The 26,130-nt window shown below is 50.5% G+C and overlaps 2 protein-coding genes across 2 annotated transcripts; both read right to left on the reverse strand.

The window, feature by feature from the left end:
• Nucleotides 1-403: 403 nt before the first annotated feature.
• Hoxb2 (homeobox B2) lies at nucleotides 404-2,625 on the reverse strand. The gene is made up of 2 exons (XM_038327030.1): nucleotides 2,244-2,625; nucleotides 404-1,476 (listed from the first exon to the last, which is right to left on the reverse strand). The coding sequence occupies exons 1-2, from the start codon at nucleotides 2,623-2,625 to the stop codon at nucleotides 791-793; spliced, it is 1,068 nt and encodes a 355-aa protein (XP_038182958.1). The 3' UTR covers nucleotides 404-790.
• Nucleotides 2,626-6,503: 3,878 nt separating this feature from the next.
• Nucleotides 6,504-10,176, reverse strand: Hoxb3 (homeobox B3). Its single transcript, XM_038327635.1, has 2 exons — nucleotides 9,669-10,176; nucleotides 6,504-8,834 (listed from the first exon to the last, which is right to left on the reverse strand). The coding sequence occupies exons 1-2, from the start codon at nucleotides 10,114-10,116 to the stop codon at nucleotides 7,996-7,998; spliced, it is 1,287 nt and encodes a 428-aa protein (XP_038183563.1). The 5' UTR covers nucleotides 10,117-10,176; the 3' UTR covers nucleotides 6,504-7,995.
• Nucleotides 10,177-26,130: the final 15,954 nt, after the last annotated feature.

The following is a 26,130-nucleotide window of genomic DNA, read 5'->3' on the forward strand; positions in this document are numbered from 1 at the left end:
CTGGCAAGCCAGAGGATCCCCTTTCATTCCTTTAACCCTCTGCGCCGCCTCCAGGGCTCGAAGCTGGCGGCCCCTGAGACATTTTCTTGCACCGGCTTGTGTTCCACGCTCTCTTTTTCCCACCCACCCCTCCTTTATTTCCAACAAGGAGCCAGGGAACGGTCAAACAGGGCTAGAGGCCGGCTGCTGGGCGGACGAGTAGGTGACCAAGCTTCCACAAAACTACCAATTCTTCTTGGTGTCCTGAACAGAGAAGTAGCCACCAAGCAGGGCCACTTTTGTACCATCCGGACTTTGCCAGCTGGGGAGATGGGGCCATGCTACCGCTTGGTCATCAGAGCCAGACCAACCTCAAACCGGGCCTGGACTTGGGAATAGAGCTGAATCCCAACACAAACACTCGTTTTCGTATTATAAAGACATTTATTTAATCTATGAAAATAATGTACAATAAATACTTTCCCCTTTTCCTATTATTAAACAATTTTAATAAATAATCTACGATCTAAAACTTAAAAAAGAGGAAAATAGGTCCCTCTAGTTCTTTTTAAGAAAACCCTCCCCCACTAGAGTTTAATTATTCCTGAGATTTCGTTGGAAGGAGTTTTACCAAATGGATTTTTTTCTGTATGGTTTTAAAAGGTGAAAGGGAGTGGATTAAGCGCTAATTCATTAATACCTGAATTTTAGCAAAACACATACATATAACTAGAGGTGGAGAAGGCTCGATTTTTTTTTCCCCCCAATAGCCAAAGAGGACCAGGTAGAAAGGATCAAAGAAAGAAAAAAGTTAGGGAAATTGCAAGTCGATGGCACAGAGGGTGCTGGTGAAAAATTCCAGCTCTTCCTCGGAAAAGGGGACTGGGCTGTCCAGCGAGCCCTGCAGGCTGGGAGAAAGGCCTCCAGACATTTGGAGACAAGAGTCTGCTGCGAAGAAATTGAGGTCGGGCAGGAAAGGCGAATCCGGCCGCTCAGGGCAGGTATCTTCGGGCAGGGGCTCTGGCTGCAGGCCTGGGGCTCTGAGCATCGTGCAGCCGGGGTTCAGCGCACCCACACTCTCCAGGGAAGTGGCAGGAGGCGCCGGCAGCGGCGCGTCTCGGGGACCCTGCGCAGCCTCGGCCGGGAGGAAAGAAGCTTCTCGCAGCCGGTGAGAGGCAGAGGCGCCACCAGGGCTCCCTACGGGTTCCTCGGCTGGGTCTCCCGAGTCGTCCGGGGCGCTCGGCCCGCCTGGCTCCCCATCCGGAGGTTCCCGATGCTGCGTCTGCCGCTTGTGTTTCATGCGTCGGTTCTGGAACCATACTTTGACCTGCCTTTCGGTGAGGTCCAGCAAGGCGGCGATCTCCACGCGTCGCGGCCGGCACAAATACTTGTTGAAGTGGAACTCCTTCTCCAGCTCCAGCAGTTGCGTGTTGGTGTAGGCCGTGCGCAGCCTGCGCGAGCCACCGCCGCCGCCGCTCTCAGGCAGTCCCGGGCCATCTGCGAGGAAAGCACCCTGCGCATCAGAGAGGTCTCAACCCAGCCTCGCTTTAGCTGAGATCGGGAGCACCCAATCCTCTAAAAAGACAACCAACCGCCCTACCCAGGCTCCCACCCCATCCCCCAAAGCGGTTCCCTTTCTGTGGCTTTGGTTTTTTGTTTTTGGTTGGTTTTTTTTTTTTTTTCTCGCTCTCCCACGCAGGAAGACCTGGCCCGGGTCAGGTCGGTGCATTCAGAGCCGCCCACGGGCCACGTAGGGGGCGGGGAACAATTCCTTTTCGCTCCCAGAACCTCAGTCTCCCTCCCCCAGTCTTCCCAATGGACCCCTCAATTCGGAACTTTCCACCTCAACCCGGAGAGAGGGATCTTCACCCCTTTTCTTCCTAGCTTTTGAATTTCCCCTTCTCTCCTAGGCTTGAGAGAAGTAAAAAGATCGCATCTTTTCCTGGCTCCAGATTCAATCTCAGGCACAACACTTCATTCCTCTACACAGATAAAGGGGAAACACTTCAATCGAATCATTTTCTTTTAGCACATAAAAAGACACCCTCTTCCCCCACACACACACTCCCAGTCAGCTTCCAAAATCTGCTGGTGGGTAGCGGTGGTGGTGCTGGTAGAGGCTAGGCCTGGACTTCAGCGGGATAGTCTACTTCCCTAATCCCACAATCCTTCGACCCAGGGAGCCCCACCAGACTCCCCACCATTTCACTTTCTCCCCTTCTCTTCCAGCTGCCCCTCACCCCGCCCCCACTACGCCTACCCACCTGAAGGTGATCCGACCCCGGAGGCCCGAACCGAGGAAGCGACTGGAGAAGGAGAAGCGGCTGTTTGGCTGGGTTTCTTAGCGGATTTCTTCTCTTTCATCCAAGGGAACTCGGGGGCTGGGGGGGCGGCGGGGAGTGGCGGCGGTGGCCGCAGAGCAGGCCCATCTTCAGCTTGCTTTTGGCTCCCGGGTCTCTGAAGGGTGGAGGCGCCGGGCTGGAGGCTGGGGAAGGTTTGCTCCAGAGGAGGAGGAGGAATTAATGTCGACTCCTTGATTGATGAAGTTTGAAATGTCTCCAAGACAGCGGGGAAGGAAGTCAGACACTCGGCGAGCGATGGCTGGCTGTTTATAAACCCAATCTCCCTCTCAAATTCAAAATTCATGGCTTTCAATGGTGGGGGAGGGGGCCTGCTGGGGGGGGCGTCAGGAGGCAGGATCGGAAGGGACCCCCTCTCCCGCCCCCCCCAGGTTTATGCAATGAAGCGATTTCGCGGGGGAGGGGAATTTCTCTTTTTTTAAATTTAGGCCTTTATAATTGTATATTGCTGATAAATACAAGCGTATGGGGACTCTCTCTATTAAACCCAGGACTCCGACGAAATTGCAGGGAATTCATGGTCACGGGACCGGTCTCCGCCAATCGCTCGTCTGGGCCTGGTGGAAAACACAGGCATTATTTGCTTTAATTGATTCAAAAACTCCAGAGGACCACGACCTGGATACCATAAACCTTCCTCCTGTACCCCCATCCCAACTCCAGCGCCCCACACTTTCCCCAATTGCTCTCCTTTCCCAGAAAAGCCAGAAGACCCGCTTCCTCGCCTTCAGAGACTGTGTGGAGGTGGGAGCCGGCGCAAACAACCACATTTAAGGGAGAAATGGCCTTCTTGTCTAAGGATTTTAATTGAATCAATTAATATGCTTTCTTTATGTGGCCACCAGTATCCTCTCACCCACCTTCCCTCATACCCCCTAAAAGAGAAAAGCCCATTTGGGAGGAAGTGGGGGTAGAAAAAGGCTTCCACTCTTTGGGGGGAAAGGTCAGTATTAAAATGAAAATCAGACCAGAGACAGAGGAAAGGCAGCAGTACCCACCAGCGGCAGCGTCCCACCCACCCACCCACTCACCCAGAAGAAGCGGCGGTTCGAAGTTAAGAAATGCACAAGCTGGCATAACACAGAGAAACACCAGGAGCACATTGGGTCTCTGGTCTTCCTCCGCAGCTATGTGCCCTGGATTCTATTCTCTGCCCAGTATTCACAGGCCATTCCTGATGTCCACCTGCCTTCCTGTTGGCTTCTTCTATACTCACGCTCTGTGACACCCCAGCACTGGCAATAGGAGGGTCTAAGAAGGCCTAAGATGGCAGATACATTCATAGCCCTCAGGTCGTATCCCTGTCTATATCCAGGGTGCCAAGGTAACCATCCACTTCCAACTTTCAAAGCTAAAGTCAGTGCATGGGGGGAGATGGGGGAGGCACTGTCCCCCAGGACAAAGGGACTTTTCCCTCTCACATTTGCCTTTGTGCAATTTTTTTAATCCCTGGTTTAAAAAAAAAAAAAACTAAAAATGGAAGGAGAAGAAATAACGACCACCACTGAGATTATAGTCTGTTTATGGCCCCCAGAGGGGGAAAAACTAATATATTCTATTGTGAAGAGACTATGATAGGCTCAACTTTAGAATGTTGCGATTTTCTAGAGGGAGGAGACACAAAACTCAGAGCCACAAGCAATTTGGTGGGAAACTAGGCCTCAACGCTGAAAATGAAAAGTCGATCCGGGGGAAGATTTTTAAATAAGTGGGTCAGAGGGACCAAGAGGAGATGAGGCGATCAATCTTAGCCCCCTGACAGCTCCCTCCGATTGCATCAAAGAATTTGGCTCTTTGGGAAAGCAGAGGGAACAGCCTAAATTCCACGTCCCTTAAAAAAGGCCTGAGGGAGGGGGTAGCGAAAAAGAAAGGTGATTCTGGGAGGGCCAGGAAACAGATGGGAAATGGGGACAGAGGGAAGGCGCTAACTTGGGTGGAAAGTTTGCCCCGGAGAACTCCCACGGCTCTGGCCTCCCCTCCCCCTCTTCTCTCTCTGCCGCCCAGCCTAAAGGAGAAGGCTGGTTAGCAGAGAAATGGCAACTCAGCGGAAAACTGGAACTAGAAACTTTCTGTCAATGTAACGTCTGCGTGGGTGGTGGTGAGTATTTATAGAAAAAAAAGGAAAGAAAATAAAAAGAGTAGTCTGACTAGAAGGTGGGGAGTGGAAGACCTGGATGCAGCCGCTGGGAGGACAGAAAGAGGCAGGCTCTTGAGAAACTGCTCTTAACTGGGCCAGAGGGTCAGAGAGGGTGGTGTGTAACCGCTTAAAAAAATTACATGTATATAATATATATTATATGTAATATACATTCCATTTGGGTGGTGGTTAGCAGGGGGAAATCCAGATAGCAGCTGTCTGCAAGTTGTGCTGCGGGGCCTGTGAAGGGTTTTCTCCCTGGTCGTGCCCTTGGACACCTCTACAAGTTTTGTAACAAACCAGTTGGCTGCAGTATCCAGAGTTCTTCTAAGGCAATCAGGGCCCAGACTGTCCTGTAGGAAATATAGCTCTCTAACCATTGATGACAGATTTTATGGCCAGATTAGTCAAGAGCAGAAAACTTGGGTGTTAAAGGGGGTGGGGGGTTGACAAGAGAACCCTCCTTTCTAGAGACATCCTCCCTGCCTCCTGTCCTCTAGGAATCTTGCGGCACAGATTTTTAGCCATGTTTTTAACAGCTTTTTGCTAAGTACCTGGAGTCTTGAAGACAGAAGGGAAGGTTCTAGTTTTGTTTATAGTCTCAGCTTCAAGCCAAAGCACTGCTTTTTATCTATCTAGCTAAAGTCTCTCTTAATCCTGTTCCTCTCCAGCTAGATAAATAAGCAATCCACCTCTCCCTCCACCCTCAGAGCCAAACAGGGCCCTTTACGTAGTTATATCATTCAGAAAAAGTTACTCAGGGACAAGAAAAAGGGAAGGAAAGACAGACCTTTGAGCGTCATTTGATCCCAATCAAACTTTGCACGCTCCTCTGCCTTTAATTTATAGCCTGACCCAATGCTAAATTGCTTGCTGCCTGGATGAGCCACGTCCAGTTTAAAAAAAAAAATTCTGCTTGGTGGGGAGGGGGTGTATTATTCAGGTTGTTTTTTATTGTTATTTATTGTTGCATAAAGACTGTAATTACTAACCTTGGACTGCCAGGAAGCAACATAAAAATGAAAACCAGCCCTCACTTTAAGACTGAGGGCCTGGAACGATTCTCACCTCCTCCCTGTATCGCCACTATCACCAAATATATATGCTCCTAATTAAGCAATGCGGGTGCAAGGCTTACAATTAGAATTATGTAACTCTTCAGCAAGCAGCCATCGCTTCTCTTTCAACGAATTAGCTCCATATTTCAGCCTCCCTGTCTCCTCGCTCTTTATCAGAGACTGCGATGCGGTGGTGACATTTCATCTTTGACAGACCCTCTCTATCCTCGCTCCAATGTGATAAAACTTTTATGGAACCAGGACTAAGAAATGAAGTTTTCCCAAGGATCGTGGAAACAGAGCCTCACATAAGCCTGGGGACCATTTTATTTAAGCCTGGTTTCAACAGCTTCCCTTGCTCCTTCCTTTCCCTGGCAGGAGAAATCAAGCCGGCCTCCTCTTCCTCTGCCCAGGGCTTCATTTAATGATTTAATTTCACTTTAATTCTAAGGCTTGACCTGAGAAGTCTAGGCCTCTGTTTGTTGTTGTTTTTTTCCCCCAGATTAATCATTTTCCTTTGTTTTCATTTTAGACCCAATGGTGGTTGGGCTTCTGGTCACGTGACAGCCTCCTTGTAGCTCCGGAAGAGAACCGTGAAGTTTAGGTTGCCTGGAAGAAGCGGCAATAAGCTAGATTTTGCTCTGGTTTGATGTGGGCAGAGGGGTGCATGGAGGTGGTGGTCTAAGGAAGAAGAAGGGCCAAAAGCTGAGAAAAATAGAGAGGCAAAGAGGCTTAGCAGACAACCCAAGATTCCCTTCCCTCCCCCAACTTGTTACTTAAATCTTAGCTGAAGAACTTGGCAGAATAGTCTAGACTGCTATGAATGTCAAAAACCCAGAGTTTAAACCAGGAGAAAAAGCTGGGGAGGGAGACAGGGGCCTGAGTGTGGACAAAAATGCCCTCCCTCTTAGGGGATATTGGCAACTGGAACCTTTTCTCTGCAATCTGAATTGGACCACCAGGACAAGATAAAATTGATAACAGAAAGTTTATTCAAGAATTGTTTTGACAGACAACCCTTTTAACTAAGGGGAAAAAGTAACTACAGAAGAATAAAGAAAGTTCCAAGAGAGAATTAACTCTAACTCTACAAATTCGGGACTGTACAGTGACCATTAGGAGCTGAGTTCATGCCTTTTAGAACTAACTACAATTGCTCGTAAGTACAAGTTTAACATAAATCTACAGCTCTTGTCTAGAATACAATAAAAATGAAAATAGCTGGTTTTACATGACAGGAAACACAACATCCTTTATAACAAGTAAATACTAAAAAAGTACATTTTTTCCTTTTTTGTTCCTCATATAAATACATAATGTAGGGGGGATAAATAATACAAAAAAGAAAATATTTCAACAGGCTATAACCAATAAATATATATGAAAATGTTCACTAGAACACACGCTTTTTGAGGGAAGCTGGACTTCTGCAGGCCCAGACATCTCTCACAGTTGTTTTTTTTTTTTTAATATCCATTAAAATGTAAACTCCAAGTGCAACAAGAGAGTGCCCTGTCAGGAACTGGAGCAAGGTACACAGGCCCAGCTGCAGTCCCTGCCTAGGACAGACAGTTTGTTCAAATATACCCTGTTTTCACGTTAAGTCAAGAGAGTAACAGAAGAAAAAGGAAAGTGGAGAGCTTCGAGTGGATTGCTTTCCAGGGAGAGAGAGTGGGATGGGGGCGAAGCTTAGAGGAAGCAGAGTGGGCAAACCTCCAGTCCTGACAACTTGCCTGCCTTAGTCTCTTAACTTTTTCTTAAAAGAAAAAAATATATCTATTTATATTATAGGCAGCTCTAACTTTCAGGATCTCTCACCATCCCTGAGCCCTCTGGAACTTGTAATCAGTAGGGGTGGGGTATGGGTATGAATGTCCCTAGAGCAGAAAATCTTGGGGCTAGATATGGTGGGCATGGCAGGAAGCCCCAAATAGATGGGGGCAAATTGAGGCTTCGGGGGAGTGGGAGGAAAGCATTTTGTGCCCTTAGATTTCAATGTGTTTTCTTATTTTTCATAAGGAGAATGACAGGGAAGACAAAAAAAAAAGCTCAAGATTTGGGGGAATTGCTCACAGAGATGGAAGGTAAGTCGGTTGGTTGATGAACGCCAAGCCATAAATTTTGAATGTGCTTCTCTGCCCTGCTTTCCTATCCGGGTTCCCTATACCCGACTCACTCTCCAATCTGAAATTCCAACTTGGTAGTACTGGAGCCCTGGGATAAATATGGTTGCCTCCAACCTGCTGTGGATTCCTTTCCAAGGGTGTGGGCTGGCAGATGGAACCAGGCTTGAAGGCCTTAAAGACAGCCTCAGGCCAATGGAGGGGGGAAGGCGCCCCAGGCCTGTCTTGTCTCTGGAAGCCTGCGACAACCCCAACACACACAGGCCTCCAAACCGTCCCCACAACCAGCTCCACAACCTCCCTGGCCCTTGATCCCCCCCCCCCACCTGCCCCTCACATCACAGGTGTGTCAATTTGGGTGCTTCTTGAATTCTACCCTGAGGCGCGTGGTGAGAGGAGAGGTCTGTGTAGGTGGGGTGAGGATCACAGGGTCCGTGATGCTGGCTGGGGGCCATAGGGGGCGTCCCGTTGTAGTCCAGGTTCCCCGAGGGGTGGTGGGAAAGGTGATTGAGGCCGTAGAGGGAGGGGCCGGCAGGGGGCGGCAGCGGATCCGCGTAGCCACCCCCGCCCACATACACCGGGCTGCCCTGCATGGTGGGGGTCCCGTAGGCGCCCCCGTTGGCTTGGAGGACGTGGGGCTCGTACTCGGGCGCCGGGGTCGGGGGGTACTTCTGTGGGGCGCCGCAACCCTTGAGAGGGGGCTGGTAGTTGGAGGGCAGCGCGTAGGCATTCTGGTGGCCTTTACCGAAGGCTGGCGGGGACGGGCTGTCATAGCTGGGAGTCATAGAATGTAAGGCGTTCATGAAGCCGGCCGTAGACTGCATGGGTTGTGGGGGGCTGCCGGCCGGAGAGGGACCCCCGGACGACGAGGCCAGCCCTTTGGCCTTCTGGTCTTTCTTGTATTTCATACGGCGGTTCTGGAACCAGATCTTGATCTGGCGCTCGCTGAGGTTCAGCAGATTGGCCATCTCCACGCGGCGCGGCCGGCACAAGTAGCGGTTGAAGTGGAACTCTTTCTCCAGCTCAACCAGCTGAGCGCTTGTGTACGCCGTCCGCGCCCGCTTGGACGCCGCTGACCCCGGGGGGCTCTTGTCCCCTCCCCCGCCGCCACTGCCGCCCCCGCCGGTGCTACCGCCGCCGCTGCCACCGCCGCCGCCGCCGCCACCACAACCTTCTGCTGGACCCGAGGGGGAGGGGCGGGAAGGGGAGAAAATGAAATAAAAGATAATTACTGAACACGCCGAAATTGAATGCATCGTTTCTTAATAAATCCAGGTCTGGACTCCGAAGGCCCCGCCACCCTCCCCTTCCCGTCCCCGCCTCCTCCTCAACACCCCCCTCCCACCTCCCGTCGCATTAGCGGACACTCTATAATAGTGGCATTTATTAAGAGACCTGTTCTCCTTTCACTGCCCCAGCTTATGAAAATTTGATCATGTCACACAGACAGAGCTGCGTGGCCATTTATTTAGGGTTAGATTTTTGCGTGTGCGCGCACCCCTCCCCATATATCCAAATACAAGTCTGAGATGATCCCCTTCTGTCCATCCTCTTTACAGAATGGGTGGCTGAGAACACCTTGGGGGGACTGGACACTGGTGAGCAGGCCCTGGAAGTGTGGCACTAAAGACTGCGGTGGCTGAAGGCCAGGACCCCAGGCCGCCTGAGCGATGGTGATTAATACCCACAGTAATCATACTTAATAATAATCTGTCCTTGATGACTCTGTGCCCTCCAGGCGATGCGGCCTTGGGAAGGGCTCTGAGGCCAACCGTCCCATCTCCTGGAAATTCTTGGAAACCCAGGAGGAGGATGGCTGGAGGGACTGGGTGTTGGCAGGGTCAGAGGTCATCAGGTGGTGAGAGGAGGTACGGGAAGGGGGGGGGGGACCACCAGGCAGCCACCTAATATTGTTCCCAGGCGCCTTGTGGGCGCCTAGGGGTCGGTGCTAGAATAACAGTGACATTCCTGAACTGGACAAAAGCTGATGATGAAGGCAGAGAGCTGGTACCTGTGCCGGGGGAGCTGTTTTTCAGCTTGGACGTTTGCCTCGACTCTTTCATCCAAGGGAATATCTGTTTGGTGAGGGTAGAGTTGGAGCCGGGACCGCACTTGGGGGGGCCGCTTTTGGGGGGCCCGCCCCCGTTATTGCTGTTGCTAGTGGTACTGGTAGGTGCTGCGCTGGGTGGGGGTGAGCCGGGCGGGGCGGGCAGGGGCTCTGGGGCCAGGCCGGGCCTCATGCAGCTGCCGTTGAGCTCCTTGCTCTTGGCATGTGGGGCGGCATTGCCCAGGGACTGCAGGGAACACGCTGAGCGCTGGTAGTCACCCTCCAGGTGCGTAGCGGCCTGAAAGGGGGGCTGGGGAGGCCCGTCGTAGCCGAAACCATTGCTGCCAGGGTACGAGGAGTAGCCTCCGAAGAGCGCAGCTGCTGTGTTGTCGTAGTAGGTGGCTTTCTGCATCGCTGGGCGAGGCCCGGGCAGTGGGTGGCAACTTGCAAGGGCCTGATGCCCTCACGACCGGACATTGGCACCCCTGGGGGTCACGTGACACGCCGGACCCCCCTCCCCTTTCTGCCCCCCTCCTCCCGGGTCTGTTCCAAGCGGCTGACCTGCGGGGCGAGAGAAGAGACACAGGGGGAGAAGAGGACTGGGCCTCGAATCCATCTTAGGAACTAAAAAGGGAACTGACATCAATAGGGTTTTTTTTTTCTTCTCTCCTCGCCAGTCTTTCTGCGGCAGACGCTGGGACCAAGTATCTGACCTGACATGGATGCTTCTTGCTTCAACTTTAATTTTAAAGGAAACAAAACAAAAAACCGACTTTCATTCCGATTTAAAAAAAAAAAATCAGGATTGTACTCCATTTGGGGAAATACTTGGGAATAGAATATCGTTGCTTCGTGGACCATTGCTTCCTTCTCTCCTGCTTGTGTGCCAGCCCTGGCCTCTCCTACAATATCTGCTCACCTCCTCCCAACTCTGGAGTAGGGCACTGCCAGGGAGGGGGCACTATTAGACTCCAAAATAAAAGCGTCTTGGAGGCCCTCGTTCCAGTGTAGAGGCCTCTCTGCACCCTCTCCCTCCCTCCCTCCCTCCTTCCCTCTCTCCTTCCCTCCCTCCCTCCCTCCCTCCCTCCAGATCCTTCCACCTAAGCAAAGTCTAGCCTGGAAGGAACTTGCAGATCTTGGATCCAAGCCAGACTGAAAAGCAAGTTCATCTGGGACCCTTCCCTCCAGGAAGATCATAACAGCCTAAGGTAGAAAATTCCTGAAGATTTTTAACCCCCAGAGCCATGGAACCAGGCTTCATCCCTCTATGTCCCATCTGCAGGTACCATCACCTCCAGTCTTGGCTCAGGCAAGCCTGGGATCTAGCAGCCAGCGGCCCCTGTGGAGCCTCCAAATGGACCCTGATTGTTTAGATTTCCCAGGCAAGACCGGTTGGTGCTATGACCATTTGGCTTGGGTCTCCCCCAACCTTTCCATGATAGTCTGTTTTCTTTTCTTTCTCAGAAAAAAAGTAAAAAAAAAAAAGATTGTGCAACTGCTGAAATTTTCTACTGAGATGGGGGAAATTATTCAGGATGAAAAAGACCCACAACAATTTGAACACTGTTCTTCTCTGGGTTTGAAAGGGGGAACTGTTTACTGAGGCTCCCAACATCAAAAAAAATAATAATAAAATTACTGTCACTATTTTGATACAGCCTTTCAAAAGTGCACCGGAAAAATAAAGTTTAATCATGTAAGGGGATTTTGTATTTCTTCCCAGATTTCTGCCTGTATCTTCTCCAGCCCTCCGTGGGTGGTACTTCCCTTAACCCTTCAGACTGAACCTTTCTGTGCTGTGTGCTTTTGGAAAAACTTAAAATATCATTCAGCTCAGCTGGTCAACTCCAAAGAAAACTCAGTAAAAATAAATGAAAGGAATGCGGGAAGAGTGAGTCCCTCCCATACATAAACGCTGCTCTTAACGGCAGATTCACACTTAAAAGGGAGCTAATGCTGCCCTGAGTTCCGATTGGTTTCCGAGAAATTTTTGATTCTGGAAATACACATGGGTCTGCTAAGCAGCAGGTCCTTCCAGGGAGGACTGGAGTTCAATTGACCAAGCTGACCCAATCCCTTTATTATTATTACCATTAGCCTCTGATGATTTAACCAAAATTAGCTTCGGAGCAGCCCTGGCTGAAAGGGAGAATTAATTAACCGGCATCAGTTGAGTTTGTTATTAATAGATAGAAAAGAGAATGAAATAAAAACGTTGGAGGGGGTTAGCTGGCTGGGCCCTGGCTTTATTTAGTCTAAGTGATTGTTACAGCAATAATGATGATGGTCATAGTAGTAGTAATAATAATAATAATACATAAAAACCTAGCAATTTGACTAGACGCCTGGGGCTGAAATTTCGGTCGCTCCCCCAGCAATAAGCCCCAAACCACCGCAGGACAGAGGCCAGGCAAGTGTGGGAAGCGAAGGAGCCAGAGACGTGAGTGATAGAAAAGAATGGAGAATTCCTCTGGCGGTGCGACAGGGCCAGGAAGGTTTGTGGATTCCGAGAGCCTCCAGCTGCCGCGGCAAGCGCGCTGTCTGGCCGTTGCCGCCTCGGTGGTTGGAGAGAAGCTACTCAGGCTCAAGGAAGCGAGGAGAAACCGATCGGGACGCCGAACTGGTTGGCTGCGGCAGGTTCCAAGCACACCGGGCCGGGTCTGGGCCGAGCCCGGCGGCGGCAAGTTTGGCGCTGGAGGTAACCGAATTAAAAGGCGCCTTGGCAACTCTGCTCTGGGACTTTGTCCAACAGGGCTCCGGGCTGGAAGGCGCAGAGGCCCGGCTGATGGGACTGTAAGGGAAGGGACCGCGGGGATCTGAGAGCTGGGATCCAGAAGAGGGGGTGGGGAACATCTCTACCCAGTCAAACATGTCTATTTTCCTGCCTCCATGTTGGAAAAATTCAGACTCCATATGGCTCCTCGGAAGGGTGGGAGGGAAACAGTGGTTCCTGGCTTTCCCCTCAGGGTCTCGCTAGAGAAGGGAGGCAAGCCCCCCCTCCAGAACCCCACCTTTCCAGGCACAATCCTGGGAGAGCCAGGAAGGTTAACAATAGCTGGAGAAACCCCAGGAGAGAGGATAGGCCACCTTCCAGGACTTTTTAAAAAAAATAATGAAAGGAAGAAAAATTAAAAGAATAAGAAAGGGAAAGAAAAAGGTTCAGCTCTTCTTAGCAAACGGGGGAGGAGATTCAGCCCTAGATCTGGCTTCTGGGGGAAAAAAAGAGCAGAAAAGGAGAGAAGGAGAGAGAGAGAAAGAGAGAGAGAGAGAGAGAGAGAGAGAGAGAGAGAGAGAAAGGGAGGGAGGGAGGGAGGGAGGGGAGAGAGGGAGAGAGAGAGAGAGAGAGAGAGAGAGAGAGAGAGAGAGAGAGAGAGAGAGAGAGTCAGTCGCTGCGTGGAAGGAAGCTTAAAGCTTGTGAACTCTTCTTGAACCGAGATTGGAGTCATATGGGCCATAAATCATTGAGACATACTCTCCGCCATTCACAAACTGATAGCCTATTTCAGTCCAGCTTACCTTAGCCACCGACGAGGGGAGAACAGGCAGACATAATATATATTCACATCGAGCCTCAGCGCGAGCGGCAGGCGAGAAATCTCCCCTCCTTGAAGGCAAAGGAAAAAAAGACCACTGTTTAAAGCTGCGTCGCCCCCCCTCCCCAAAGCCACCCCGGCTGGGGAGCCCGAGGGGCAGACCGGCCAGAGGAGCCGTGCGGCGTCCGCTTCAATTCACTCGGCTTTGGAGCGGGGGTGCGCAGGAGGGAGGGGTAGGGGAGCGGAGGAAAAAAATAGCAGACCGAAAGGTGCTGGGAGGCTCGGCTCGCCGAGAATCCAGCTCCGGGCTCCTGCTCGGCCAAGCCGCCACAGTGTGGTTGCCCTATAAGACTGGTACGCCCTACTCTCTGTAACAATGGCCTCTGCTTTTGCACAGGGAAAAAAACCACAGACACACACAGACACAGGCACACACACACACAAGCTCACCCCCCCACCTCTCCCCCTTTAGCAAGCATAGATGCCTGATAAGGAAGGAAGGTGATTGTGGTGATGAGCGCTGGGGCGGGGGCGAGTACCCCTTCCCCAAATAAGAGTGCGAAGCAAAGAAAGTAGAGGGTGGTCTTCTCTTGTTTTGTTTTAAAAACAGATAAAATTTTTACATCGAGATCAGAGCGGAAAAGGAGAACAAAATGCAAAGAAAGCCGGTGGAGTTCACAGATTGCGCCCCCCCCCCCATTCAGGCCTCACTCCTGGACCATTATGCTAATTCAAGAAGTGGCCTCTGGAGACCTAGTCTGAGGCTGGCCTGGCTGGGCCAGGGGCGCTGGGTGCCCCTCCTGTGCTCATTCGCAGTAGGCACACAGAGACTTTTTTTTAAGTAGTCTGCTGGCTGAGTCTCAGACCCTCTTGCTGAACCTCCCAGACTCTGGTCCTTCTTTCTTCTACATCCTCCACCCCCACCCCCCAAATCTCCAAACCCAGTCTCTAGTGGGGGAGGAGGTAAGGCCAGACTTTTTTTTTCCACATCCCCTCTTTTTTTTTTTTTTTCTGAGAACAGACAACTAGCGGTAAGTGATGATTAAAAAGCCCAGAACATCTTGCAAGGGGAGTGGGGTTGAAGGGGTGACAAAGGCAAGACCCTGTGGTTTAGCTGCCTCCAGACAGCCGGTCAGGAGCAGGGCTCTGAGAACTTCAGTGAGTCGTTCCTGTTAAGATTCTCACCTCGGGACAGGCAGAAGGGGCTAGGAGGTGAAAAGGACATTTGTACTCCTGGGAAGATGAGAAAAACTTCAGAATGGCTTTGTCTTAAATGTACTGGCAGACAGGAGAGAAGATGATGGTGATTATTATTATCACTCTGAGCAAACCTGTTTGTTTCCCTACTCCGACTATGCTCTGCGTGGCAAGATTTATGACTCTTGGCACAAGTAAAGAAGGCTACAAAAGCTAAAAGTTTTCTTAGGGTGTGTTTGAGTAGGGCAGGCAAAGGCAAGGAGGAGGCCCTGTAGGAGGGAGTAGGAGGGAGACAGGAGCCAAGAATGTAGGTGTCTGCAAATTTGGGGCAGGGGGTGGGGAAAAAGCCATTGGCAGTAGAGGCAAGAGACAGAGACAAGAGCACAGGTCATTTCTTCAAGCTGGAGTGCTTGCAGGCTGAATTACTGCTGACTCCGGACTTAGGGAATGATACGGAAGGCTGCCGGTGTCTCTCTTCTACGTGGACAGAAGGCTTGGAAACTGGGTCTCTAACTTCGGGTAGACACATCCAGCCAGGACCCTGAGCAGATTTCCTGGTTGGGACACTTGGTTTTTGCCTTCTCCCATCTGGATACACCAGGACAGGCGATGGGACTGGGGAAAACGAAGGTGAGAGATGGCCCACTATTGTCTCCCCTCCCAGGGAGGATGGCTTGGTCTGGCTCTAGCGTTAGTTCTCTTACCCCTTCCCCACTCAAAAGCTCTTCTCTAGGTGTGAGAAGGTGGGGGTGGATTCTGGCTTCCAGCACCCCCCCCCCAATATTTCTAAGCCCATCAAATCACTTCAAATTGGCTGCAACAATTGGTTTCCTGGGGCCTGTTACCCAGAGGGAACCTGTGGTCTTCAGCAACAGGAGTCCCATACAGAGTCCTAGATACGATACCTGGCATCCTACTGTCTGCCCAGAGTTGGTGACCCCTCAGGGAGGTGGTAGCTGGAAGTAGGTGGGAGTTGAGGGGTTAAGTGGAGAAGCTGGGAGCCATTTTGCTGTGTTTATTAATAGTCTCAACAACAACAAAAAATATGTTGAAGTGTTGGGGCTCAAGCCAGGAGCCTCCTGAGGAAGGGTCCCAATACCCAGCAACTCTGGTAAAAGATCTAGAGGGTGAGATGGCAAAGAATTTTAGGTCTGGTGGGTCAGCAGCTCAGGCCAAGGGTGCTTCCAGAGGCTTCAGGGAACTTAGACAACCAACTCTTTTTCTCTAGTTCCCTAAAATAAAAAAGTTTTTTTTAAATGTACTTCAGACTCTCGAGCTCACCTAAAAGTTTCCACCACTGGCTAGGGTCAGTTATTATGAAAGTGGGAGGAGTAGCTGGTTACTTTCGGGACTGCACAACTCTGCCTAAAGGAATAACCAAAGAGCTTAGGTGTCACCTAGACACTTGTGGGGGGGCGGAGAGGAGCTGCTGCAGGGGCCCGGATTACACTGAGGGGGGTGGGGGTGGAAACTGCTCCAGAGTGAGCAAAAGACCCTCTCTTCCCAAGCCTTCTTCATCCCTCATGGGTGAAGAGGGACATCCAGGGTCAAGAGGAAAAAGGAGGCTGGGGGGGGGGGGGAGTCAGGAAAGGAACAGGGAGAAAATTCCAGAGAATTTGCACTCCCAAGTTGGGTAGGAGCTGAATCTGAGGTTTCCTGATCAATTCGTGAAAACGGCATCCATTTGAAATACTTTGGGAACAATTAGATCCTCCTTTGGCTTCTTGCACTTTCCTTCTGGGCTACAGGGAGTTGCCCCCATGAAGCTGGGAAGTGGCAGGGTACAGAGGGGAAACAGCTCGGCAGCTGTGAGAGGGCTTGTTTCCATCAGGAAGGTGGTGGTGGGTTAGGAGCCTTTTCAAATTTAAGAGACAAAGGAGCTTGGGGTAGAGGCCCTCAGAGGGTCTGAGGGTAGTCTCTGAGGTCTGACAGAAGGCAGGTGGACTAGAAGGCGTGATTTAGGGTTAGTTAGAAGCAGACAAACAGGGAACAATTTTCTTCTGGAGTCGGAGGACTTGGTAACTTTGTGGGAGGGGAGAAGAGAAAAATAAAAGAGGAGAAATGAAAAAATTGAGAGACAGATAGCCAATGTGAACTAATAAAGGCAGAAATTATACACACACACACACACACACACACACACACACACACATATATATATATATATATATATATACACACACACACATATACACAGGACAAGGCACCCCCCTTCACAGACTTCCTTTCTGCCTCACAGAGACAGAAAGAGAGCTTGGCACTCTCCTCCCCGACTCCTACTAGGCACTCAGTAATGCAAGGGGCAGAGCACTGTAGGCAACCTCTGAGTGATCAGTCACTGGCTGCCCACCCTTGGGAACCTCAGTGTGACTATCTCCACCCACCCTCCCCCCCAAAAAAAAATCCATCAAAGAGAGAACGAAAAATTATCTCAGTAAGGGCAAACAAGGCTGGCTCCTTTAAAGCCGATTTCTGCTCTCAGTCTTCTGGTGACCAAGAATCCCAGACTCAGTTAAAACAGTAGAAACTTCTCTGGCCCTATGGACCTGCTGGAGCTGCGGCAGGCATTTAGCAGTTTGTTTCTTGCTCACCCTTGTCTGTGCTCCCTGTCCCAGGCTCTTTTCTGGGGTGACCTTCCAACTCTGTGGCAGCCACCGAGTACTGTAGAATTCATGCACATCTCCTTCTCTTCTTAAATATTAATGGAGATTTTAAAGCTTAAAGGTTTGTAAAAGGAGGGGACTGTGAATGAAGGTGGCTTTGTAGACTAGACATTTGTCTCCCTAGTCCCTGGCTCTCTAAAAAATGCTTGAGTGGGAAGGAACAAAGAAATGTAGGAAGAAGAGGAGCTGAGTTCTTTCCCCCAAGGCCTGTGTAGACGGAGCTGATGATAACTCCAGGAGGGAGAAGAGAGAGCCCGCCCCAGTGAGAGAAGAAAAGAAAAGCCAGGCTGTAACACCCCACCTCTGCCTCAGGATAAGAGGGGGAAGGCAGACAGACACAGAACAACCGCAAGGATCTATGAAGTCTACTGGGTGCCTGTGGAAGCCCCCTGAACCTTGGAATGATAGGGCCACAACCTGGAGTGACAGCAGCAGTAGGCAGGCTCTTTGGTGATGAAAAATCTGTCTCTGAATCAGGGACATCTAGAAGCTCAGTCCTGGCAAAGCCCACCCCTATCCAGTGTAGAGAAGACAAAGGTAGGCAGGGTGGAGAGGCAGAGGGGAAGAGGGGGAGCTACTTGTGAATCCTGGACGGCTAGGGGAGGATGCTTGGCAGAAGGAGGGAGATGGTGGCAAGACTGGCTGAAGGGCTCAGACCACTTCGTGTGGCCGGCTGGCAGGGTCTCTCCTAACAGATTGGATGTCTCTCTCCCAATGACCTCTGTTTAGCAGACAATAACTCATTGGACTAATGGCCAATCAGTGGAAGGCCTCCAAATATAAAAAACGCCGAAGTCAGAATGGGACAGAGCTAGAGTCTGGGTCTGGCAGTCATATGTATATAACTTTCTCTCTTAAAATAGGTTTGGAGGAGTGGGTTATCTGACCAGAACCTGGGATTTCTAAAGATGAAACTGTTGCCTGACTCTCTCCACTTCCTGCCTCGGAGGAATCCATATTCCAGGCCTTACTGTCCTGGACATCCCAGAATTCTCCTCAATCCTTCCACCCTCCTTATAGCCTCGATACCCCAAGACACTGCCCTCCCCACAGCAAAGTGTCCGCCTCTGCCATTGGAAGACAAGAAAGAAAACACAACAAACGCAAAACAGGGAGCTTTCTCTTGCTGGCCTCTGTGCTAGTCACCCTGGAAGGACAGTCAGCATGGTGCTATGGCCAACTACATATGCCCTCTGCCAGATATAGGTCTAAATGTCCAGGGGTCAAAGGTGGGGAAACTGCACCTGTTTTCACAGATTCTAAACTGTAACCCACAATGCTGGTCTTGGGCAGGGTGAGGGGAGGAACCTCAGGACTCCATCACACTGAATTCTAGACAACTCCAACCTTGGCTTAGCATCTAACAGGAAAAAGAGTCTTGTTTGGTGGCCCTAGTGCCCATCTTCCTTAAACCCTATGCCAATCCTAGCTTAACCCAGCTACCTAACCTTCTATTACCATTGCTCTTGATCTGCCCTTCCCTTCTGTTGAGAACAGGGACTCCTTGGAAAGAGAGGACTTACTTTCCAGAGGAACAAGCAGAGACAAACTCTGACTTTTGCAAACAGATCCTGCAGTAACTTCTATAGTCATATGTCCACAGAATTCCAGGACATACAGGGAGTTGCTCCCAAGCAACTAATAAAGGATGGAGATGCAAAGAGGTACCCAAGAACAGAAGGAGAGAGGACTTGGGGTGTCCAGTCCAACTCTGCCACCGTAGCAGACAGGGAAAGGGAGGCCCAGAGTGGAAAATAAGCTGATCTTGAGTTAAGCTTGCCACCCAGTCTTGAGCACTAGGAGACTCAGGCATTAATCATTGCTGTTTGGCTGTGTGAGTTGAAACAGAGCACTCCTTGGGCCTTCTTTAAATCCAAGGGTGTTTGTTTGGAGAAGAAGGATTAGACTAAATGATCTCCAAGGTTCTCTTTCAAGCTGAACATTAGTGATGCTCTGTGCCCTGTAAATATGTAAAATATGAGTAACAACAAGCAATAATAAACTGAGTTCAGACAATAAACGCGCCAGCACCATTGTTATCAGATGCAAAATACTTCCTCTTGGGATTTACATGTTTATTCTCCTACCACCCAGCACACAGCCCAGTCTTGCTCTTCTCTCTCTCACCCCACAGAAATATCGCTCCTCTTCTGGGTGGAGGATGGGTTGTTTTCTACCCTCATTACCAAATTAAAAGTGCTATTTTTGGATGCAGCAATCCGAGCAGTAAATAATTAATTTGTATAATTAGAGGAGGAAGGCTTCAACCTGGTAATTTTTAACCAGCCATCAATGAGCCCATTGTACCAGCCTGGCCTTCTCACCCCATACCCCCACCTCTGCCCACACACCTACCAGCTTCCCTTGGTGCCCCTCCCCCTCAGTTGACAACCAGCCTTTCCATGATGGTCAGTGGGGTGGGGGCTGTCCTCAGGAGGCAGCATTTGCTCCCATCCCAACAAAGTTCCTTTCTCTGTTGTGTCCCCCAGAGATCCGTGTGCAGGCAGCTGCCCTCTGAGGCTTGATTCTCTCCACACCCATCCCACGCTGCACTGCTGCCCTAAGCTCTAGGACCAGCTCCCAGCTCTTGAGAAACATGGAAGCCTCCTTCCTAGCTCAAGATGCCCCAACAATGCAGTGGGTTTGCATTTCAAGAAACCTCCCATTAATATCAATTTACTTCACTGAAACCTCGGGTTCTTCATCAAGTTGATGATTTATGATAAAATCAATTAAATTACGGCCACTTAGGGCCCCAGCCGCTTCCTCTCAGATTTCATTGGTCCGGGCCCAAGTGTCTGGTGGAAAAATGCAAGTTTAGCTGGAGGCGAGGAAAGATAATTCTGTGGCTGAGAAAATTTTAATGCAAAACAATTTGCAGGCAAAGCCGGTGTCTGGACAGAAACACAAGAGCCACTAGTTGGCCTGCGGAAGGAACTAGCTAGGGGTCAAAATGGTTTTCTCCCCACCCCTACCCTTCTACATGGTTCCCTTATTTTTGATCACCTTTGTGTTCATTTGACCACCCGCCCCCCCCCCATCCAGAGAGTGGAAAATTTTGAGCAGTAATGGCAGGATCCAACCCTCCCAAGAGCCAGACTCCAATCACCCCTCATTTCCCTTACCACACCATGTTCCCCACACCCCTTCACCTAACCACGTTTGCTCAATTCTTAGTGTCCCACTACAAAGTTAGAGACCCAAAGTGAAGATAAGCCAGCGTGGGTGTGGGCAGGCAGTACATAAGAAGGGGAAAGAGGAGCAGTGGCCCGAGACCTGGGTGAGCAGGCTTTGTTGCTTGTCTTTGAGAAGAAAAAAAAAGGCCAGGCAGGAGAAACTACCATGTGAAGAACATAAAGGGACAGTGAATGGTAGCCAAAGCCACCCCATCCCAAAGTACCAGGACCAGAGGACACCAGTCTCACTCCTGGCTCCCTATGTCACTCACAAATTGATTCCATGTAACTGTAATGCATCCAAGCAAATCCCAATCGGAGCATATATATATACATATACATAAACATATGCATACATGTGCCCCAGTATGTAGACCCACTCCCACAATACATAAACACATCTCCACGAATGTGTGCCTCCACACCCCTTAAGCCTCACAGAAACACCACACGCTTCGCCTGTAAAGAGGTGGTGCCTAGGGTCTCCTCACATCTGAGAAAATGAATCCCAATGCATCAGCCTGGCATCGACTCCCACGCCAAGGAAAAGGGCTTCTCCCGCCTTTGCTCTGTTTGGTTTTTGGTTTCCAGAGCAGGCAGATAGTAAACACAGCTTCCCCAAAGCCATAAATCAAGCCCTCTCCTACCTTCTCAGCTTAACGCCCAGCCTCAGCTCAAGCCCTTGTAATTTCAGCTTCAAATAACTCCTAGGTGCTAAAGGGCTGGGCCGCTGTGGCAGCTGGGCTGTGGGAGCCAGGCCCAACCTCAGCACCCACAGCTCCCGCCTCCCCATGAAAAACCCTCCAAAGTCTCTATCTGTCCTAAATCCGAGTTTCCCAAATCCTGGTCGGATCTTGACTACCCACAGGTACACCTCCACATTCTTCTACATTCTCCTTACACCCTAGGGCCCTGGACCCTGCTCTCAGTCCCAAACCACCTCCTCTAAGTTGCTCTGATCTTTGTCTCACATTCAGATGCGGACTGGGGACATCCCTGTGCTCCTGTCCACACCCACCAGGCCTAGGGCGCTGGATTGAACAAGGCACACTTACCTGTGCTGCCTCGGACTAGGGTGCAGACCGCGGTGGGCGGCCGGGTGCAGAGGACAGGCGGGAGCTGAAGGCCAGTCCCAGGACCCTGGGTCCCGGCTGGGGATGAGCCTGGACGGGCCACATCCTGGTCGCTTGGCCCCGGGAGCACCCTGCCGTGCTGCGGGGGGGGGGGGGAGCCAGCCCGCGCCCCGCCCCCGCCACAGGCTTTGTTCCACCGGTAGGGCCCGGCGCACCGCTCCTGCCCAGGGATGCTCCGGATGCGGCCGGACGCGGTCCCACCAAGACCGGCTCCGGGCTGCGGGAATCCCAGGCCAGTGCGGGCACCCGACCTGAGAGATGACCGAGTCGCCCGGGCAAAAAGAGTGGCAACTGACAGGGCCATTGAGAGGCGCGGGGGCCTGGGGGCGCCATGGCGGAAGGCGGGCGCACCGGCGGCTCTTCAATGTCACCAGCGAAATGGGTTCCATATGTCTGACCCGAAGGAGAAGGGAGGGAAAGGGAGACCATCCTGGGCAGGGCAGGAGGGGGTTGGGGTACTATGGAGGAAGGAGCGCCTGGGCTACAGAGGTACTGGAAAGGATTGGAGAGCAAGAAGGATGGCTTTCTTTCTCTTTTCTTTTCTTTTCTTTTTTCCCCCCATTTTCCTTTGAGGCTTCTAAAGCTCCTTAGGCCATTAGGAACTTTCCCCTTTCTTTTTCTTTCCTGAAAGATGGGGGAGGGAGGAGATCAGAAAGGGAAGCCTCGTTTGTTAAATTAGAGGGTCAAGGAAAGAAGTGTGGATTGGAGGTGAAAGCTCTCTAAAACCAACTCCTCCTTGACTTCGGAAGAGAGTTTTTTAAAAAAAAAAATAAAATAAAATAAAGATACAAAATCCACAGGAGGGAAGAGAAGCTGAGGAAGGAGGATTCTTCTTCCCAGTTTTGAGAGCCTTGCTCCAATCTCCCCTCCGGGAAGGCATTTGTTTGGGGAAAGATCCCAAATGATTAAGATACTAGTGGTGAATGGAGGAAGAGACTAGAGTGTCCAGGGCATCATGGCCATCCCCTGGCATGTTAGATGGTACCCTGGATGCTTCACACTTGGTGTAGAGCCTTCAAGGGCCTACTTTATAGGTAGTAGTTTCTAAACCAGTCTCAGCTTTAGCAACTTCCTGTAAAGAAGGCTTCCTGTACTAGGGGTGAAGAAAGGCTCACGGTGTCTGGGCTCCAAAGTGTTTAGGCTCTTCCTCTGCTCCTCTCCTCTCCCGTGTTCCCGTGTGTGTGTGTGTGTGTGTGTGTGTGTGTGTGTGTGTGTGTGTGTGTGTGAGTGTGTGTGTGTGTGGTGTGTGTGAGTGTGTGTGTGTGTGTGTGTGTGAGTGTGTGTGTGTGTGAGTGTGTGTGAGTGTGTGTGTGTGTCTGTATGTGTGTGTGAGTGTGTGTGTGTGTGTGTGTGGTGTCTGTCTCTGCACTTCTGTTGTCTCCATCCCTTTCTCACAAGGCCTTTTGTCTTTTCACACTCTGCCTCTGCCTTTCTCAGTGAATCCAAATGACACCCTAGAATGGGCTTCTGAAGTCTCTAAGAATCACTCTGGGCTTGCTCCTTGGGCCCCTCTCCTTATCTTGGGGGTCCTCTCCTCTGTGAAAGACCCTACACTCCTCTGAGTCGGTCTTCTAGAGAGAAGGGGCGAGATGAGCAGCTTCCTTCCGTCTTCTTCATCTAACTGTGTTGTGTGGCCATAGAATGTGGTCCCTCTCTTTCCCGATGACTTGCCTTTGTCACCTCTCTTCCTACCACCCTGTCCTTGAGGTCAGCCTTGACTTTCTATCCAGGAGAGAACTTGCTGTGTCCCCTCTCTCTCCCCTCCCTTCTTATTCTCTCCTCTTTCTATCCAACTCATCTGGTCATTAAAGCATTAGCAGCTCAGCATCCTGGCATGGAAAAGGCATAGTGATAGATGCTACAAGCTGCACAGAGAAAGATGACATGAGCCCATGCTGGGGAAAAGACCAGATCAGCAACCTTCCAGGAATCCTATCCACCAAGCTACACATTAGCCTGTCCCTAGGTGGCATGTGGTAGTTCAGGATAGAAGAGACAGGGTGCTTCCAGTCTAAATGAAACATATATATATATATATATATATATATATATATATATATATATATCCACAGTCTTCTCAAACTTGCTGATTTGGGGAAAAGCCTAGATGGGGAGCACCAGGTCTAGTGCAAGGGGATTTAATAGGGGCCTGAAATACAACAGTAATAAGGGATGGTGTCTTTGCTTTGTCTCCTGGGGAAGTCTGTATGAGAGTTGAGGGAGGAGGAGGGGGAAGGGGTAACAGTGCCACCTCCTTTCCCCAGGGCCAGAGGAGACAAAGACAAGTCATAGGGGAAAAGAAAATGTGTGTGTGCGCGTGTGTTGGGGGGGGGCAGATCCCATAGAGAAAGGTAGCAAGGGGAAAATGTATAGAGAAGGAGCTAGGAACATGGGGGTGGAGGCTCATAGGACTGGCTGCCTCTTGTTAGCTATGACCCGGGCCCCCCAAACAGAACCTCCATCTTCCCCACTTGTATTCTTTATCCTCTAAAGCAAGCTGAATTGGGAAGCTAGGGACGCTCTACCCTCTTTCCTTTTTATTTAAGGAGGGAGAGGCATCTTAGCCCTGCTTAGTGACCCAAGATTCTGGCCTAAATTCTGGGGTACCAAGTGAGGGTAAATTTACCCTTTTTACCTTTTCACGTGAACATGTAAGAGCACACAGCAGGTGAAGAGTAAAATTGCTCATGTCTCACCCTGGGGTCCCTAATATTTCCGTGTAGGTGGAGAACAGGACTAGCCGGCTTGGGGTCCCAACTCTGGAATACTTCTCCCATCCCCTCCCACAACTGCTAGCCCTATTGAGTTGTCTCTGTATCCAGACTGTTCCCAATCCCTTTTATCCAGAGCAGATGGGGCTCCCATGCACCCCAGGTGCTCCCCTACACATCCCCACCCTCAGTTCTTTGCCTGATCCTTCTCTCAAGATCTCTTTCAACCCAGACTCCAAATCTCTTCAAATCAAATTTCACTCTCAAATCTCCTGTTAGCCAAGAGAGCCCAAGGACTCAACTATTAGTTGAAGCAGAGAGTAGAGGAAGCTCCTGGGTGCTGCATGAGCTGGGGCCTATGTTGCTACTCCATGAGGCTGATGCCATAAATAATTAACACCTATACAGCAACACTCTAATTTTCCTGCTCAAAGGTTTACACTAGCAGGCAGAGTTAAATATCACAGATAATAGTGGCTGTCAAGTCAGTTGGCCTGACTCCAGCCAGGGAAGTAGCACCCAGCAGACTGAACTGGACTTAGCAGAGGCTCTGCCTCCTATCCATCACAAGTTTGGGGCATAGTACCAGGATGTCCCCCAAGAAGCCACATCTGAATTGGACAGTGGTGATGCAGGCCTTTAATCTCAGCACTTAGGAGGCAGAGACGAATGAATCTTTGTTAATTAGTGGCCAGCCTGGTATACAAAGTGAGTTCCAGGACAACCAGGGCTACACTGAGGGACCCTGAAGAAGAAGGAGGAGGAGGAGGAGGAGGAGGAGGAGGAGGAGGAGGAGGAGGAGGAGGAGGAGGAGGAGGAGGAGGAGGAGAAGAAGAAGAAGAAGAAGAAGAAGAAGAAGAAGAAGAAGAAGAAGAAGCCACTTCTGACTTTTCTCTTGACCAGAAACCTCTCCTCCATATGAAACACCAGGAGAAAGTTACCAGATCCCACACTAATGACCTTCACCCCATTGCTCAGTCTTTGGCTGGGGGTTAAGGCAAAGAAACACACCCAATATTCTGGAACACACTTCAACTTTCCAGGACCACTTGATTCCTAAAACATTTCATTTCTGGAAAAACTTGAGAACTCCCACTTTACCACTTCAACCCCCAAAACACACACACTCCCTCTCTCTCTCTCTCTCTCTCTCTCTCTCTCTCTCTCTCTCACACACACACACACACACACACACACACACACACACACAGGGGCACACACAAGGGCACACATGAGGGTCTCTCACTGCCCAGGAAACTTTCTTTGTTTCAGTAGGTCGAAGGAAGGCTCCAGGGGTGTGAATTCATTTCCTTGTTTTGTTAGCCTGGAGGGTGGGGAGCCAAGCCTTTCAGCCTCTCTCCCTGCCCTTCACCCTTTGCCAGCCTCCATTGTCTCCCCCAAATTAAGTAGCTTCTTCTCCACCCTTAATAACCCTGTACATACCAAACCTTGAAGTGAAGCTTTGCTACTCTAACGGGATCCCCCTGTCTCCTACCAACTGCACAGCGTTTCTATTGGGTCCCCCAGCAGCAAAAATCTTTGCCTTAAAGTCCTATAGTTTCTTCCAGTGCGTCCACCTTTCTTGCCCCCAGCTTCCTCCTGCCTTCAGAGTTGTGTTTATTCACCCAGGGCTGCAGTTGGAGATGCCAAACTCCTGGGGGGGGGGGGACTGCTGCAGAATTCAACATTATTTGACGCTGGAATGTTGGCTCTATAGGGCTTGCAAATATCATTTTTCTATTAGGTCATGATCTTTGACTGGGTTTATATGCCAATGAGGCATTTCTGGTTTACCAAATTTATACAAATCTCATCTTAATTGATAATCACAGATGCTGTAATTTAAGACCTCCAGCTATAGAGCTTTCATGTTAACTGCTGATGTATTACTGTAAATCGTCTGAAACAACCAGCTCCTGGGAGCCGAGCAGAGAGGAAGTGCCTCTAAGAGCGGCTCTCTCCCGGCCACAGAAGCAGCCCAGCTTCTACATCATTTTCTGCGAGAAATGATTT

Source organism: Arvicola amphibius, chromosome 4 (genome assembly GCF_903992535.2).
Source record: "Arvicola amphibius chromosome 4, mArvAmp1.2, whole genome shotgun sequence".
Classification (NCBI taxonomy): domain Eukaryota; kingdom Metazoa; phylum Chordata; class Mammalia; order Rodentia; family Cricetidae; genus Arvicola; species Arvicola amphibius.